Source organism: Cavenderia fasciculata (genome assembly GCF_000203815.1).
Source record: "Cavenderia fasciculata unplaced genomic scaffold Scf_Dfasci-G-o-80e12.f1-5, whole genome shotgun sequence".
In the NCBI taxonomy this organism is placed as follows: Eukaryota; Evosea; class Eumycetozoa; order Acytosteliales; family Cavenderiaceae; genus Cavenderia; species Cavenderia fasciculata.
The window spans coordinates 1704835-1723804 of NW_004457735.1; the positions used below are offsets into that span (position 1 = coordinate 1704835).

Genomic DNA, 18970 nt, shown 5'->3' on the forward strand with positions numbered 1-18970 from the left:
AAACAAACAAAATAGACAATTTCAAGACTTTATGTTTTTTTGTGCAATACTCATGTTGAGCATTAAGATTAAATTATTGGAAAAAATCGATCATTATTATTATTTATTATTATTTATTATTATTATTAATTAATCTATAAAGAAATAATATGTCGATAGGTGTCTCTGATATAGGAAGCATTTCGAATGATTGAATCTAAACTATCGATATCAACCAAATCACTCTTTTGGAGTGTTTGTACCAATTCCATAAACTCCATGTTTAACAAATCACTGCTCCAATCGGATAAAAGTGCCGCACAGAGACTAATGTGTAGCAGCGAGAATCCTTCATTATTCTTATCGCACATGTATCTGTCCCAAAGCTTAACTCCAGTCTCAAATGAAACATCGCGTACCAAAAAACAAACCATCCATCTAAATGAAAAATGGCTAAAATCAATTTGTTGTTTCATAAAATGATTATATAATTCCTCTATAGAAAATTAAAAAGTAAAAGGTTTTTTTTTGTTAATACACATAATAAAATATATATATATATAGATTTTAGAGTATCTATATTTACCATTTGATTCTTGAACCAATTTTGATAATTTTTTCATCATTCCTTCAGCTGGTAGACCACAACCAGTGTTTGTGGCATAGGGTTTGACTGAATTTAATAAACTTGAAAGACACCAGTAAATGTCTGCTTCAACCTTTGATAGGATGTCAAACTTTTGATTTTGAATCATCTCTTTGACAGCGACACCATCTCCAATCGACTTTGTCAATGAAGCAATGTCTTCCTCTTCTGGGTACAAATTGGGATAGGTTATCTTTGAAGGAGATGATTCCATTTGTGATATGGCATGACCCAAAAACACAATTAAAAATGGACAAAGTAAATCATTTAATCCTTGGAAATAAGATAAATCTGTATTCTCTGATGACCAAATTGCCAATATTCTTTCACTCATCTTAAAATTTAAAAAAGAGAAATAAATATTAATATATAAATATAAATTATTATCTATATTATTTCTTTACATACTTGTTCAATTTCTTTTAATTCAAATAATTCATAAAATCCATCAGGTCTAGTTCTAATGACATCGATATGAATTTGTTGTAAAAGATCTTTGAATTTTGATTTCTCGTTTTGACCCAATGCAGTTTGACTCCAAAGATCGGCAACGTTATTTAATAATTTGTTGGTTCCTCTTTCAAAATCATTTTCATCAACATGGAAATTTTTGAATTGGTCACCAAAATACTTTTTAACCAAGTCTCTATACCTACAAAAGATAAATATAATTGGTTAGATATTGTTATGTGGAATGTTGATAGTCTAGACTTACTGTAATCTTTTATTCAAAAGGACAGAGGCTCTAATATCTGAACGAGCAGGTAAATAACCAGCCATTAACATCCAAGAAGTAGCACGACAATGATCAGGAAAACCATAGTGAGTTCCAAGTAATTTAACGATATCTACATTGACATTTGGTTGATCAAGATGCCATTGAATATGTTGTGAAATTTTAATACGATCACCATTTTCATTCAAGTATTGTGTTAAATCTCTATACTTTTCTTGTTGTTGTTGGTATTGTTGAGAACTGTTATTATTACTATTATTTTGTGAATCACCTCTTGGAGATGGAATTGAAATTGATAATAATTGTAAAATATTATTAAACTTTCCTTTGTTTCCTTTACTTTGTTGTTGTTGTTGTTGTAATTGTTGTTGTTGATGTAAAGGTTGTTGATTAAAAGGTGTTGGTGGTAATGATTTATACTTTTGTAATGTTATATCTTTGTATGTCGTAGTTGTAGTTGGTACTCTATTATTACCATTTGATTGAATAGATGGATAGGAAATAAAATCCTCATTACTGCCACCACTATCACCTCCATGATGATTATTTTCAAAATCAAGTGAAGGGTAACTCGGAGATGATATACTTGACAATTCATCAGCCGATAGTTTTGGATATGGGCTAATGTCAACAAGTGGTAGGGAAAACTTTGATCTTTCAGTTCGACTTTGTTGTTGTGAAAGTTGATTTAAAACAGAGGATCTATAGGAAATATGTAGTAATGAAGGTGATGATATTCTTTGTTGTTGTTGTGGTAGTGGTGGAGGAGTCGATGGTAATGGTTTGGATGGCGTAGAATTTACAGTATCCTTTTCAACCACTTCAAATGTTAATCCTTCAATGGTTTCTTCATGATGATTTACAATTGGATTAACTATATTATTATTATTATTATCTATATTATCTATATTATTATTATTATTTACATTATTACAATCGTTATTATAATTTTGATTATTGTCTATTTCTGCATCATAATTGCTATTATTATTATGGAAATAGGAAGGTTCCAATGGTGAAGATGAAAAGGTTGAAGATGCAGTAGTAGTAGGCAATGAAGAAGACAATGGAACTTCATTAGAGTTGTTTGATTCTTGTTGTTGTTGTTGTGGTTGTGATGGTTGTTGTTGTCTCAAATGATTTAAAAATGGAAGAGATGAAAATGAAGTAGATGGTGATGATGGATTAGAAGAAGATGGGGAATTATTGTTGCTATTGCTGTTTTTGAGATTATTGATGATGGAATCCACTTGTTGAGGAATTGGTATGTTCTTGACTGATGTGATCACCTTTAACAACTTGTTTTTGAGAAGTGTCTTGCTTCCATCCTTTGGTGATGACGATCCACTTGTACTTGCGTGTCCATGTAAATCCGTTGATGATGAATGATTAGGAATAAAAGTTGAATAGAGTCCAGAATAGGGTGATGAAGGGGATCCATGTTGATGATGATGATGACTGGTGCTAGTTGAATTCATGGCAGAAGTTGAGAGATATCTTTTATGAGTACGATCGGTACGTGGAGGCACGGGTGGAGGAGGCAATGGCTTTTCCAATTGCTCTGCTGCAGTCGCTGCAAACGACGATGGAGACGGCTGGATATCGACCTTGGTTTGTTGTAATGGAGATACGTAGTAAGGTGTCGTCTCACTGCTACTTTGACAAAGATCGTTGTGTAGTAGTGATGGTAAGGATCGTGAAAGTTGATTATGTGATGGTTGTTGTTGTTGTTGTTGTGATGGTACAGTATTAATTGTAATGTTACTAGTTATTTGGATGTTTAATGGATTACTACTTATTCCTCCTTTTTGATCATCGTCTGTAAAATCCTTGTAATATATATTTGGTGAATAATTATTCAAATGGTGTCGATGTTGTTGTTGATGATTGCTACCAACATTGCTTTTGGTATTGTTGTTGTCGTTGTCATCATCGTCACTACTACTGTTACTGCTACCACCATTATAATCGTCACCATTATTATGATTATTATTATAATCCTTGTTCTTGTTGTTGTTGTTGTATAAATCATCATCTTCATCCAAACTACTCCATAACTCTGTGTCATAGAGTGATGATTTGATATGTTGTTGTTGTGGCTGGTTATTATTATTAATCAAGTTGGTGCTGTCCATCTTCATCTTGATTTTTTATTCCTTGGAAGGGAAAGAGTTTTATATTTGTTTGTATATATGGATGTATGAATGATATAAACTTAATAATAATAATAATACATGTAGACAGATAGATAACTGATTGGATTGATATATATAGATAACTGATAAACAACCTTTTTAAAAGAAGAAAAAGAAAGAGGTCCTCTGTTATATTATAACAATCATGTATATTCTCTATAAATTCTAATAATAATAATATTTGATATGTCCTCCTTTATAAATTATACGTGTGTTTGGTTGGTGGTGGTGTTGTTACTAATTACTATGTATGTAAGTATATATGTATATAGATAAATGTATTACAAGTCCAACAATCTTTTAATATTGAGAAAGAAGGAATGATAAACAAGTTGTCAAAAGAGGAAAGAGGAGGAAGGAATGGAATGGAAAGAGATAAATATATATATAAATATAATAAAATATATTATGTTGTTATTATTATTTGTTATACGACGATGGGGGAGGTGAAAAGAAAAGATCTATCAATAATATGTTTATCTGGTGTTGTGTTGTGTTGTGTGTTGGTGTGTTGTTGTTGTTGTTTGTGTTGTTGTTGTATGAGCTGGCCAGGGGTTGGGTTGTGGGGGGGGGAAAAAACGATACAACGAAACAAATCGATTGAAAGATGGACCGATTCAATAAAACAAAGACAATGGATGATAAAAAGGATAGATATATCTCTTTATCTCTCTTTCTCTGTATCTTATAAAAAAAATGTATAATAATAGTGCACACAAGGAAAGTATTATAGTTGGTGCAAACAAAATGACGACTTTTCAAACAAACCTGCAAGGATACTTATTAATAATTGCAACGGAAAATCAAACATCTGATGTGAAATCAAATTGGTATCCTCGTTTTTTGAGACAAACATAACATATAAATATTATTGGGGTGGGGTGTATACTACTCTAAACAGCACTCTCTTTTAATCAATCAGGTTTTGTTTATCTTTTATCTTGAGGATGTAGGGTCTAATAATACTTAATACCAAGTCGGTTAGGTTTGGTGCTGCAAAGAAATCCAACAATTTTACAACTCAACCAAACTATTTAACTAAAAAAGGTGATAATTGTAGAATATGTATCAAGTAATATACATCAACAATAAAACTTATAACTTTAACTTTAGTTGCTTGGCCCTTGATACTTGTCTGACCAGCCCTCTCGCCATTGATTCCTCTTACAAAAAATTTTGTATTATTTTTTTTTTTTCTTTTCATTTTTTTTTTTCGAAGCCTTATTTGATGCAGATCATTATGTGTGTATTTGTTTAGTTTTGGTTTATTTCTCTATTAAAGATCAAAATGTTTTCTCGTTTCGTTGTTAGATCTACTCGTTTTGTTAAGACTGCTCAATCTGTAAGAATCATCATATTATAGTAGTAGAACAATAATCATCTAGTAGAGAGTAAACAAGAGAGAAAAGAGAGAACGAAAAAGAGATCTATGTGGTTGGTCTATTTGGATCACCCTATATATTATCAATAACAAGAGTAGTAGTAATACAAGAAGTAGTAGTAGTAGTAGCAGCAGTAGCAGCAGCAAGCACCAACGTGCACGTATACAAACACACGACCACAAAGAACAAAAAGAGGATAAAGTAATATAGAAAATTCACCATCGACAGATATGGTGAATTCTGTCATAGTGTTGGATTTTTTTTCATATGATCCTTCAAGATAAGATGATCATCTAAAGATATTCAACCCAAGAAGTATAAACTACCTCCTAGTACTGCTGCTGCTACTACTACTACTTCTAAACAACAAACAACAATAGTAAACAACAAACAACAATAGCAACCAACAAACAAACAACAAACAAAAACAGTCAAATACTTTTTCTCTTGGATCACTCTACAGATGAAGAATCATTATTATATTATATAGATATAGTTGTTGTGAAAGATTATAGAGTATTAATCATTTATATTATTATTATTTATATTATATTATTGTAGAATGGCAGTCAAGTAGCCGTTGCTTCTTATTCAACTGGTGCCAAGAAGACCACTCCACCACCACCACAACAAAATAAGACTGCTGCTGCTGCTGCTGCTCCAGCTGCCGCTGCTCCAAAGGTCACTGAGGAATTTGATTCCCAATTAGAGTCATTGGACTGGGATGCTGATCTCACTGCCGAGGAAATCAAGTCCTTCCACGAAGAAAGACAAGGTGCCAAGAAGAATTACAAGCAAGCAATGGAACAATTATTCCAAAACGCTGACAAGACATCAACCATCAGCTCACCAAAATTCGAAGTCAAGCCAGCTCTCATCATCACCACCCCAGCCGGTAAGATTGCCCATGCTCTCTTTAGCACTGCCTCACAAGCCCGTAGTCTTGGTATCGTCCAAAAGGATGTTGAACTTTTGCTCACCTCCTTTAGCACCATCCCATCATTCAAGAGCATCATCGAAAGTGACGTCGATGCCTCTGAGAAGCAAACCCTCCTCGATCTCTTTAGTTCTGCCATCAAGGTCACCCCAATCTCAGAGTTCTTCCTCTACTACATGACCAATGAAAAGTTGTTCAACCTCATCGTCCCAGCCCTCAAGGACTTTATTCGTTTATACAACTCTTTATCATCTGAAATGATCATTAGATTGACTGTTGCTCATGTATGTACAAAAACAAATAAGAAATATCAACAACAATTCCAACAACAACAACAATAATATTTATATTGATTTGATATTTTTTTATTTTTTAGAACTACAATGAAAAGGAAAAGCAAACTCTTCAACAACAAGTTGCTGCCTATTTCTCACCAGATTCAACTCTCAAGTTTATTTATACTGTTGATGAATCGATCAAGGGTGGTTACAAGATTGAATCGCCATTCCTTAATCACGATGCCAGTTTGTTTGCTGCCACTGATAAGGCTCAAAAGGAAGAAAGAGTTGTCATGTCTGGTTTCTTTAACGAATTAAAGGGTGCTGTCACCTCTGATAAGGCTGTCTGGGAATCAAAGGAGTTCCAAGAAAAATACTTATCATTTGACGCAAAGGCCTACGAAGAATCCATTGAAAAGAATTAAATTGGTCTAGTTGTCTAATATATACATAGCCGATTTATTATGATTCATTCAACCCTTGTTCTATAAAATACAATACAATTAACAAATACCTTTAAAACAAAAAAAAAAAAAAGAAACATTACTAGTATAATCATCTAATAATCATATGTTTTTTTGCCTTTTTTTATTATTCTTTTTATTTTATTTATTTTTTTTTAATTAAAAAAAAGAAAAGAGGAGGGAGATTTACAAATATATATATTATACAGGAAATCATATAAATTATATTAATATTTAACAATAAGTGTAGGGTTGGATCCAGAATTTTTTGATTAATACTATGTTTCATTAGTGTTGTTGTTAGTGGCTGTGGTGATAGAAGTAGTAGTTGAACTAGTTGGGTTGGATATGTCATGATTGTCAATGTTGATATATTCTTGGCTACTATTTGATTCAAAATTATTATTAATTATGTTGCGAATAACATCAGTACGTATATACACTCTTTCGTCACTGTCATCTTCTTCATCTTCATCATCATCTTCTTCTTCTTCTTCTTTGTTGTCTTCTTCTAATTCTTCTTGGTCATCATTATATTCTTGATCATTTCCGTTGTCGTCTTCGTCGTCGTCGTCATCGTCGTCATCATCATCTTCAAACTCTTTGATTTCTTGTATACCAACAATTGCAATTTGTGGTTCATTGATCACAGAGTTTTCCATTGCCTCGTTGATAAAGGTAATTTCTTTTTCTTCCTCTGATTCTTCTTCCAAATCAGAGTCGTCTTCTTCTTCTTCTTCTTCTTGGTCGTCTTCTTGGCCTTCATCCTCTATTTCTATTTCTTCGTCATTGATTTGAGCATAGTCTACCAAGTTGTCATTAGTTTGTTGGATGATACCTTCAATCTCTTCTTCTTCTTCTTCTTCTTCATCGTCTGATTCGTCTTCTTGGTCGTCTTCTTGATCCAAGTCTAGATCATCTTGTGGTTGATCTTTGATACCATTTTTAATTCCATTTTGTTGAGTGGAATTATTTGTAAACTCTGGAATGGGATCCATTTCATCGTACCCTTTTTCGTTTTCAGTGTTTTCGTGAGACTGATCGACTAGAAGAATTCGGGGGTCATCTCGTAAATTACCACTACCACCATTGATACTATTGCTTCCAAGACATTGCTTAAAGTGAGACAACCATTTGTCATTGAAAGTGTCTTCAACATCTGTTTGCTTTGTATCGCTCTCGGTGCTGGTAGCTATTCCTCTTGTCAAGTCGACATCATTTTCGGATCTATTTTCGCGTCTGTCCGACTTTTTGGTTCCTCCTTTACCAGAGATATGACTATTTCCAAATATGTATCGATTAAAGTTAAACGATGCATTGAGATTGATTTCTTCGCTTTCAGAGTCAGTCCCAGAGGAATTGACGATCATTGACAATGAAGAGTTGACGTCATCCTCTAAATCTTCTTCAGGAATTTCGTCATATTCGTCCTCTTCGTCATCATCGAGATCATGATTATAAATAGAGTAGAGAGGTGGGGAGAGGGAGTTTCTACGTTGATTATGGTGATGATGATGATGGTGGTGGTGAAGAAATGTTGGTTTTCTGTGAAGCTCTTCCTCATCATCCAATTCATTCCCTTCCTCCTCGTCCTCATCATCTCCAAAATAATCTTCATCACCCGTTAATTGGTCTTGGCTACTACTATTACTATTACTACTACTACTACTATGACTACTACTACTACTGCTATGACTACTTGTGCTATGAGAACTAGAACTAGTACTTTCAACATCGCTTATATCATCATTTGGTATTGTCATACTTTGTGAGATTGGATCGTATTGGCGATTCCTTGAAAAATTATCATCGTTATTATTATTATTATTATTATTATTATTATTATTATTATTATTATTATTATTATCATTATTATTATTATCATTATTATTATTACTATTATTATTATTATTACTTGTATTGTCAATATTATTACCACTACTATCAAGAGGTGAAGTAGAGGTGAGTGATTCTCTATCTTTACTCTTTTTCAAAAGATTATTTTGATTTTCCAATATTTTAATATAGCTCTTTAAATCATGGCAAAGTGAATAAAAACTTGGTGATTTAAATCCAAATTCCAACAATAAAACATCATTTTCAGGTGCTATATATCCTTCTTTGATCTATAAAAAATAAATATTAGTAAAAAGTTTTGTAAAAAAAAAAAAAGGGATGAATATACTTACAAGTGAATCTTTGGTTATGAAATTGGGAATATAAATGGATTTTCCAATGTGCAAAGGTAATTTTGGTTCATATACCTTGTTTATATTAGAATTTTGATTTATAAGAGTAAATCTAAAAGGAAAAAAAAAATGAAGAGGAGAATTAGAATTAGAATTAGATCACAATCAAACAATATATATTAACTATCTATCTTATTTACTTGTAAAAATATTTTCCATCAGAAATTGATTCTAATAATTTTAAATTGATAAAGAGATTATCATCTTCCATTCCACATCTAATTTCCCAAACGATTCCATGGAATGATATTTTGTTGACATATTGTTCTCCAGACAAAAAGTTTGAGAGTTTCATCAATCTGTATTCATAGGGTGGCGATGTTTCAGAGACCACCTCTGTGCTAACGGGTCTATAGATTTCGAGAATCGAGTGTTTATGAATATCTTGTAAAGAACGTGTGAGTGATGCACTGGTAGATATGAATTGTGAAGGTGATTTCTTGTAGTGAATGTATAGTTGATCATAAAGACCATCCAAATGAAGCATCTCTGAATTTAGTTTCTGTTGAGCTTTTGAAATGATTCCAAAACGGTGATCGACATCTTTATTCAATCGATCCTTCATATCTAAAAACTCTGCTTCTATATCTGCTTCTACCTAAAAAATAAGATTTAAAAAAATTTATATTAGCCTCTACCAAATATCAATTAAAGATCAATCAATCGATCTATTTATACATACTTCTTTTTTGTTGTGTAATAATTGATTTGCATCAGACTCTAAGAAAATATTTAAATCATTCAACTCTTCTAATCTTTTTCTATTATAATAGAGAATAATGATCATTGGTTAGATACAACCTAAACTTTTAAAAGTTCTCTCTCTCTCTTTTTCTATTTCTCTTTTTTCTTTACATACTTTAAAGCTTCTTCCTCAATCTTTAATATTTCCAAATGTTTGTTATAGATCAAAGATATCTTTTCAATGCTGTGTCCATTGTGTTGAAAGAGTGCACAATCCGAACATATAGATTCTGCACATCGATTACAATAATAAATCATATCATAATTATGTATACTACAAAGATCGGGTTGGATGTACTCTTGTGATTTGCTCAACTCATTCAAAATGTTTGAAACGATTAGATTTGAACCAAGATTCTCTGTATTTAGAGTTGATCTACAAGCTGGGCATGTAGGGTTTGTTTCGATCCATTTCTAATAGAATATGTAAATGAGGTAGGAAGGTAGGAAAGATTATTATTAGTATAACAACAACAGCAACAATTCAAAGGAATGTAGATATTATGTATTACATACCTGTATGCAATCGAAACAGTAGAGTGCGTTGCACTTGGGACAGAACCTTGGGTTCTTTGGACTATTTAAACAGATTGAACATTTGATAATATCATGGATTGAATCTAATGTTGATCCTTTTGAAGTCATAAACGTTCTGTTTAAAGAGGAGGGAGGGGGGAGGAGGAGGAGGAGAAGAGGAGGAGTGAGTGAAATGAGATAGATAGATAGAGAGAGAGTGATGTCTCAATAATAATGTGTTGATAATAATGATGTTGGGGATACTGCTTATTGATTGATATTTATGATTATGATTACTTCTTCTTTTCTACTTCTTCTTCTTCTTCTTCTATTCAACTACTACTATTAAGGTCCTTCTGCTGCTACTCTAGCTATGTGTTTTGGAACTAATGCTAAGACAGTTTGGGGGAGGTACATGAAAAATGGGACTTCAAAAAATAATTATTTTATTTTATTTTTTTGTAAAAAATTAGGAATCAAGTATATTGAAGAATGTATAACAAATATTTCCTCTTAATAATAGGGTATTCTAAGTGATGTGTTATTTATTTATTATTTATTTATTTATTTATTTTGTTGTTAGTTTTTGTGATGGATCAACATGTTGATTATCTTTATCTTTCAAGAGAAGTTGTTTCAAATGGATCTTGAGTAGATGTCTGGCTTCAAAATTATCAGTGTACAGTTGATTTTTAGAGTATTTAACATCTTTGATGAGTTTAGCAAGTGATTCTATTGATCCTGTTCCTCCCTCTTCTCCATTGAATTGCCAGAGAACCAACTTTACAAACTCACAATTTGCAATTTCTAATAATGTTTTCAGTGTTTCTCGGCCACATATCTCCTTTCTGACATTGATTAGAAATGTTGCTATTTCTAAATGTCTCTCGTAACATACAGTCCGAATGGCACTACTTGTGCATCCTTCACTTCGATTAAAGTGTAAAAACTATTAATATGTGTGTGTTGGAAATGGAAATAGATCAATTAATATTATAGGAAACCGATAATTATGCTCTGTTGTTTAACCCAGTTTGATATACATGATACATACTTTTACAATTTCAATGTGGCCCCCACGAGCTGCTTTATCCATAGCATTGGTAGTTGCACCTTCACTACGATGTTCATGAAGATACTTTACCACTTCAAAGTGGCCCTTTTCAGCTGCCCAATCCATAGCATTGGTAGTTGCACCTTCACTGCGATGTTCGTGAAGGAACTTTACAATTTCAATGTGACCATTTCTAGCTGCCAAATCCATAGCATAGGTTGTTGCACCTTCACTACGATGCTCATGAAGTAGCTTTACAATTTCAATGTGGCCCTTTTCAGCTGCTTTATCCATAATATCCGGTGTCCAAATATCACTCTTGTCTGAGAAGCGGTCATAAAGATAATAGAAAACATCCAATTTACCTCCTTCCAATGCATCACTCAAAGTTGATATTCGGATTGGAAACGGGTGTGTTGGCATGACAGTGTCGAAAATATATGATACCATTTCAAAGTTTCCACGCCTTACAGGATAATCCACAATAGATAGTGAGCAACCTTCACTACGATGCTCTTGAAGGAACTTTACGATATCCAAGCGGCCATATGAAGCTGCTCTGTTCATTGTATCCCTTGTTGCGCCTTCAGTCCTGTTGAAATGAAGAAACTTGACAATATCAATTGAAGATGCATAAACCATAGCATCGGTAGTTGCACCTTCACTACGATGCTCATGGAGATACTTTATAATTTCAATGTGGCCCTTTTCAGCTGCCAAATCCATAGCCTTAGTTGTTGCACCTTCACTACGATGCTCATCAAGGTACTTTACAATTTCAATGTGGCCTTTTTCAGCTGCTTTATCCATAGCCTTGTTTGTGCATCCTTCACTACGATGTTCATGAAGGAACTTTACAATTTCAAAGTGGCCCTTTTCAGCTGCCCAATCCATAGCCTCCTTTGATGCACCCTCAGTACGACGCTCATGAAGGAACTTTACAGTCTCAAAGTATCCACGACGACATGCATTATCCATTGCATTTTTGGTGCATCCTTCTGTGCGATGTTCATGTAAGAACTTGAATTGAATGAATGTTAACAATAAAGAGGAATTAATATAGATGGATGGGTTATTATTGATAAATATACTATACAGCTGTACATACCTTAACCATCTCTAAATGCCCAAGATCAGCTGCCCAATCCATAGCAATTGTTTCACAACCTTCAGTTCTATTAAAATGAAGAAACTAAATATTTGGTTTTTTAATTAATTAATTTCCATGTTAATATTGAAATGTATGTATGTATGTATGTATGTAGGGTTATATCCTAAATTCCAACTCACTTTTACAACCTCTAAATGGTTAGCTTTTGCTGCACAATTCTACAATGATGAAAATAAAGAATTAGTTTGTTATTTAATTATTTCTTTTTTTTTTATCAACTACTCATTCTTACCATCGCACAGGGTTTGCATCCTTCAATTCTATTCTCATGTAAATACTTTACAACGTCAATGAATCCTGCCATTGCAGCTATTTCGATTGGTGTGTACCCATGAATTGACCAACCACCTGGGCAAGTCATTCGCCCACCTTTGATCAAAGGATGAATCAACTTGACTGAGGAGAGATAACCTTTGTTGCATGCTATGCCCATTGCCCAAGCTAAAAATGCATTCTTTTCTTGGTCACTGCTGCTGGATCGTCGGTCCTTATTGTTCTTTCTTTTGAGAGGATAAGAATTCTTGACTATAAATGCCAATATCTCTTTATCACTAAAATCTTTAAAGTATTTCTCCAAGTATATCGAATCAAGAAAGTTTTCAGGAGACCATTCCAATAAATGTTCAAGTGTATCCAAAGTTGCATTTGGATGTAGACTGTAAAGAGTGATGACTCTTTTTCTTCTTTTGGCTACTATTTGAGTGCAGTCTATTGGTAGATAATGACGAATATAGTTCCATGGCATTGCAAAGATTGATATCATTCCCAGAAGTGGTAACTTGATGATATCTCTTCCTTTTAGTGATCGTTGTTCTATAGGTTGTCTACTATAGTCGTCTCTGATACGACTACTACGACTATCTGTATACAATTGTTTTGATATATCACTGATATGATTGAATATCGATTGTCTAATGTATTGAGCTTTGAATATAGAGTGAAATGTGGTGGTTGTTGTTGTAGTCATTATCGTTGAATACTATATTTAGTTGATCAAAGATGAAGAGTTGAGTTGAACAGATAATCAACAACTTCAATATTGAAGTGCCTTCACCAAAACACAATTCATTTTTTTGATTGGTCCACCCTATTCACTCTTGGCGCCAAAAAAAAAAAGGAATGGCATTTTGTTGGTTTATGTTATCAGTCAGAATAAACAAACACCTGATCACATTATAAATGTACACCTTTAGGTTATAACTAGTGGTATATTTAAATATCCATTCTGGTGTTTATTAAAAATAATATTATCACAAGTTGGTGGTGTGGATTGGGTTAATAATGGTTTGATGTTATATTCTTGGGTCTGAAATTAGTGATGAGATAAAGGTAATTTGATTGGGTTTGTGATTGTTTGAGATTGGTTGGTGATGATGGTGATGGATGTGGTTGGTCATTTGATTTTAAACTCCAAATTCTTTCGTCGACAAAAGAAAAAGTTGTTTGATGGCCCATACGTATGAGACCATGAAATTGAAATAGTTGTCCAATCTATTATTATTATTATTATTATTATTATTATTATTATTATTATTATTATTATTATTATTTTTAAAGAGAAGAGGAAGAAGATATAGACTCTGACATGAATTCGTCCCCGTGGCTTGTCTTGTCTTCATCTTGACTACTCATTATATCTTGACTTGAATCGTCGTCGTCGCTCCCTTGTATTTCTTCTTCCTCTTCTTCTTGGCCATCAACATGTTTTTTCTTCTTTCTGCTCTTTTTTTGTGTTGATTGTACAATGGAAATGGGTTGTGACGACACTAATGGAACAGACGAGGGAAGGATTTGTCTGGGAAGATGTTGGATGGTTGGTGTTTGGTACAATGGAGGTTGGGCACTGATAGTATGTGTGGCGCTGACCCCATACAATGGGTCTATGAAAACAACAGATGATGCATTTTTGTTTTGACCATTACCATGATTTAAATTTATATTATTATTATTATTACTATTATTATTACTATTATTACTACTACTACTATTAATATCTATATTAGTATTATCTATACTATCATTGCTATTATTGGTACTATTGCTGGTGTGGTTTTGGTTGATATACAAAATGGAATGGGAAGAATTGTGATGAATCTCTCCACTCAGGTTGAGGAATGTCTCGTCACCACCTCCAGGCGTCGAGTTGGATTCCTTGACAACATTGTCATGGTCGAGTGAATCATAGGTGGATCCACCCGACAAGGACAATGGCTCGAATGGCATTGGAGGTGGAATACCCATGACACTGTGGTTATGGTGGTGGTGGTTGGGGATGGTGGGACTGGGTGGCACACCACCATGGCTACTACCTAATGACGGTGACATAAAGGGAGCTCCTGGGATGGAGCCGGCCATGGGAGTATTGAGTGTAGTGGTGGGAGCCGATGTTGTTGTTGTTGTTGTCGCGAGTATTGGTGGGATGGGAACGTTGGTGTTGACGGCATCAGGAAGCATCATCATTCTAAAGAGCGAAAAGTTGACGAGCTTCTTGGTAAATGATGACTGGCTGACTGGCAGGTCGTACTCGGGCATCGAGTAGTTGGTCGACGAGTCGTTGGAGAGTTCAGCCAGCGACAAGGCAATCTCTTGTTTGAGAGTGGTGTTTGCACCAAGTGACATGATGATGGACTGCAAGTGCTTAATGTCTGTCTCTATAGTCGATTCGTTGACTTCGATAGGCACAAGAGTGTCTTTGAGTTGGCGTGTGAAATCAGGCTGGTACATGACGCTGGTGCTGGTGCCGCCTTGGAGCGATCCGCTGGAAATTGATTGCGAGTGGCTGATGGACGCGCCGCCAAACTCACCCGACGAGTGCAGGTCAAAGCTGCCAAGCGAAGCAGTCACGAGCGAGGTGGTGCTGCGGTTGAGGTACGGCGATCCCGGCGAGCCGATGCTGCTGCTCGACAAGCTCAACCCGCCCAATGTAGGGGTCAACATTGAGTGCGAGGGAGAGCGACCGGTGGGTGTCCCGAGTACTTGTGGGAACAACTGTGGACTGTTGCTGGGTGACCCTCTGGCACCCACGTTGACCTGCAGTTGCTTGCGCTTGCTCTTGGTCTGCTTGCCACGGGGAGTAGTCGTGGGTGTCATCTCATCCGACGATGACGATGACGACGACAATGACTCTTCCTTGACGCAGGGGAGCATGCCAGAGTCGGACTTGTCGGCACTCGACGGGCTCGAGTTTCCATCACCCGTGTTTTGCTTTTTCAAAACCGGGAAGCTGTTTGACTTTTTGTTGAGTCCGATGGCGACGTTGGGCGATGGCGACGACGGACGTCCGAGATCAGAGTCGGTCGAATGTGACAAGACGTTTGCTTCAGACAATGAGCTCTTGAGCGACTGTTTTCTTCGCGACGATCTTGGGGTTGCAGGCTTCTTGCCCGTTAACCCAGGCGATGGTGGCAGACCGAGTGGGTTGGCAGGCGACGCGCTGACCATATCCAGTGACGATGAGAGTGATGGCGAGCCAATGCTGGCACCCATATTGCTCGAAGTCCCCACAAGAGAGGGTGACGATGCGTTGAGGGGGATCTGATGGAGATCACCCATTGAATTAGACAGCGATGCAACCACATTGGGAGGCAACAAACTGGTGGATCGCGAAAGATCAAACGATGATGAATTGGGTGACGACGATGACGAGTGTACTTGATTGGAAAGTAGAGGATGGGTAAATTGGTTATTATTTACAAATTGAGGTGATGGCGATGATGATAATGATGTTGTTGATGATGATGATAGGTTGTTTGAATAGTTTTGTACAGCATGTGTGATGTATCTTTTGACTTCAGGATCAATATGTGGTAATGAAGATGAGTGTTTAGTTTGGTTTGTTGTATACAGGTTGGTGGTGGTAGACATTGAGTCAGATCCAGATGTTGTAGTGTTTCCCGTGAGCATTTGGGCCGGTGGGGAATTGGGAGGTGAATAGTATTGTTGTGTTGGAGATTGATTGATTGATATTATGTTGTTAGTGGATGAATTATATCCACTTCCATTTCCATAAATTGAGGAATAGTTATTATTGTTATTGTTACGTAGTATTGTTGTTGTTTTATCATCCAATTCAATTCCATTTGTATTATTGTTGTTAGTACTGTTATTATTATTGTTATCATTGTTATTTTGGAAACCACTCATATTTAAATAGTCATTTGATTTGTTTGAATCCATTGAATATTGCTACAAAAGAAAGAATAAAAAGGGTAGGTAGGTTAATATTAGGGTTTTTATAAACATTTGACATATCCTTTGGAAAAAAGAGGTGATACTAGGTACTTACATATTGATCATTTGATGATACTTGTTGTTGTTGTTGTTGTTGTTGTTGTTGCATTTGTTGTAATTGTTGCATTTGTTGTTGTTGTTGTAACAGATGTTGGGTGTAGATGTATTGAAGATTACTCATTACATTTTGATTGTTGTAAGTAGTTTGATTTGTTGTATACATATTGGTTTGTTGTTGTTGTTGTTGTTGTAGTTGTTGTTTGTGTTGTTGATATAGATTAAAGGTAGCAGCAGCAGTATGGTTATTATTACTACTATTACTATTACTATTATTATTATAATCCATTGAACTATTTCCATTTAAATGGTTGATACTGACACTATTATTATTATTATTATTTAAAGTGTCTTGACTATTATTACTATAATTATTGTTATTGTTGTTGTTGGTGTTGTTATTGTACGAGTTTGGCTGATTAAATGATTGGGATTGCCATTGTTGTTGTTGTTGTTGTTGTTGTTGTTGTTGTTGTTGTTGTTGTTGTTGTTGTTGTTGTTGTTGTTGTTGGAACTGTCCATATTGTTGTTGTTGTTGTTGTTGTTGTTGCTGTTGTTGCTGATATTGTAACATGAGTGTCTCTTGGTGATCCATTGGCGATGTAAATGTGCTAGTGGATATTGTCGTTGGAGTAATGGTAGCAGATGATGATGATGACGTAGAATGATCATTCAGCATTGACATTGATGGATCATCCTCATATCCGCTTGCACCATTGCCAGCATAGCTTTGAAACTTGATCGGATTTAAGAATGACCCTTCAACATTATTAGAGTCCATATCCATTATATATATATATGATGTGTGGATTGTTGTAGTCTTTACACTTTATCTCTTTTTTGGTCTGATGATAGATGATGATGATTAGTTGTTGTTGTTGTACAAGTAAAGATAAAGATATATAAAGTAGATGGTGATAAGATCTTAGAAGAACAAATGTAATATGTTGGTCGTGGGTGCGTGAACTATCGTTGTTTTAAGGGGCGGTGATGCAAAGAACAGTTTGATGTGTGTGTGTGAGTGTCAGTGAATCGAATTAATAAATAAAATGTATAATGTGGTATGTGTTGTGTTGATTGATCTATCTAAAAAATAATAATATTACAAAAAAAAAAAGAAGTAAAAGTAGAAAGTAGGTAAGTAAGTATGGTGGTTTAGTTTTAGTTTAGTTATTATTGTTAATTCAAATTCTATTCTAATATTGTTGAATAAAAATTTAAAAAATTAAAAATAATTTAGAGAGTGTGTGGCAACCTCTCTTGTCTGTCTGCTGAGTCCTTTGGTTTTGTGTGTGTGTTGTGGTAGTGTGTGGTGGTTGAATGGGAAACGAGGAGTAGGAAGACAGTGTTGGTTGGTTGGTTTATTGAATCCGAGACGAAAATTGTTGATGTTAGATAGATCGTTACGGTCAAATGATGTGATATTGATTTGATTGATGGCGAATGAATATTACTATTATTCCCTATCTGATTGCGATCTGACTGATTATTAAAGGGAGGGATGTCCCCTCCTTCCTCCTGCCCGGTTCACTGAACTAACTATTAATCATCACAATAAATAATTTATTATTACTTGGACAACGAGATCATCATCATCATGCAAGTCCTCCTGGAGATTGTTTGGTATTATTAATTGTGCGTGTGAGTGGGTGATTCAATAAAGTGGGGGATGTATTTGTTTGTTGGGGGCATGAAAGAGTAGTGTGTGTTGTGGGTGGGGTTCTGAACCGTGACCGACCGGAACTCCTCCTTCCCTCCTGTTTTCCAAACCAACCAACTTGGTTGGTCAAACATGCTAAATTAGAAACGTGAATGAATAACGATGTACGAGGTGTGTATGTGTATTCTTACTTTCTTCAATCTCTCTCTCTCTCTCTCTCTCTTCTTCAATAAATACACAACAGCGTTGTTGTTGTTGTTGGTTGGGGGTTATAATATTAAACAATAGAACAGGTAAGTAGGTTGGTAAGGTAGGTGAGGGCTTAATATATTTGAAAATAATAATATTATTATTTAGGGTTAGTTATGTCTGTCTATCACCTGACCTGATGCCCAACAGTTTTTCCTACCTCTTGTATTTGCTGGTTTGTTTGTTTGTTTGTCGATGCTATACCGTAGGTAGGTGGGAGAACCACCACCAATTTTATTGTCTGATGGTTTGTTGCATCAAGAAACGTTGTTTTTGTTGTTGGCGGCCCTCTAATCGATTACCTGCAGGCCAAGTAATTGTGGTGGAGGAGAAGGGAGGAGACCCAAGCGGTTCGTTTCTCCGCCAATTCAATTGACCATGTCAAGTTGGACACCCCCCCGTCCCAAGAGGGTACCCTCTTTT

The 18970-nt window shown here is 35.0% G+C and overlaps 6 protein-coding genes across 6 annotated transcripts; 2 read left to right on the plus strand and 4 right to left on the minus strand.

Annotated features, from left to right (window-relative positions):
• Positions 1–134: 134 nt before the first annotated feature.
• DFA_05501 (RabGAP/TBC domain-containing protein) lies at positions 135–3496 on the minus strand (the record flags this gene model as incomplete). Its single annotated transcript, XM_004361163.1, has 4 exons — positions 135–475; positions 566–959; positions 1034–1277; positions 1341–3496. The coding sequence occupies 4 exons, from the start codon at positions 3494–3496 to the stop codon at positions 135–137; spliced, it is 3135 nt and encodes a 1044-aa protein (XP_004361220.1).
• A 306-nt stretch (positions 3497–3802) lies between these two features.
• On the plus strand, positions 3803–6578 carry atp5O (mitochondrial F1 complex ATP synthase; the record flags this gene model as incomplete). The annotated part of the gene is made up of 6 exons (XM_004361164.1): positions 3803–3808; positions 4534–4621; positions 4776–4798; positions 4839–4898; positions 5500–6159; positions 6252–6578. 6 exons carry the CDS (start codon positions 3803–3805, stop codon positions 6576–6578), a joined length of 1164 nt encoding a protein of 387 aa, XP_004361221.1.
• A 317-nt stretch (positions 6579–6895) lies between these two features.
• DFA_05503 (uncharacterized protein) lies at positions 6896–10255 on the minus strand (the record flags this gene model as incomplete). Its single annotated transcript, XM_004361165.1, has 6 exons — positions 6896–8743; positions 8807–8918; positions 9007–9464; positions 9549–9627; positions 9726–10024; positions 10127–10255. 6 exons carry the CDS (start codon positions 10253–10255, stop codon positions 6896–6898), a joined length of 2925 nt encoding a protein of 974 aa, XP_004361222.1.
• A 439-nt stretch (positions 10256–10694) lies between these two features.
• Positions 10695–13318, minus strand: DFA_05504 (uncharacterized protein; the record flags this gene model as incomplete). The annotated part of the gene is made up of 4 exons (XM_004361166.1): positions 10695–10907; positions 11181–12200; positions 12289–12355; positions 12630–13318. 4 exons carry the CDS (start codon positions 13316–13318, stop codon positions 10695–10697), a joined length of 1989 nt encoding a protein of 662 aa, XP_004361223.1.
• A 584-nt stretch (positions 13319–13902) lies between these two features.
• On the minus strand, positions 13903–17425 carry DFA_05505 (myb domain-containing protein; the record flags this gene model as incomplete). The annotated part of the gene is made up of 3 exons (XM_004361167.1): positions 13903–14979; positions 16045–16536; positions 16637–17425. The coding sequence occupies 3 exons, from the start codon at positions 17423–17425 to the stop codon at positions 13903–13905; spliced, it is 2358 nt and encodes a 785-aa protein (XP_004361224.1).
• Positions 17426–17687: 262 nt separating this feature from the next.
• DFA_05506 (uncharacterized protein) lies at positions 17688–18687 on the plus strand (the record flags this gene model as incomplete). Its single annotated transcript, XM_004361168.1, has 3 exons — positions 17688–17699; positions 17879–17930; positions 18656–18687. 3 exons carry the CDS (start codon positions 17688–17690, stop codon positions 18685–18687), a joined length of 96 nt encoding a protein of 31 aa, XP_004361225.1.
• Positions 18688–18970: the final 283 nt, after the last annotated feature.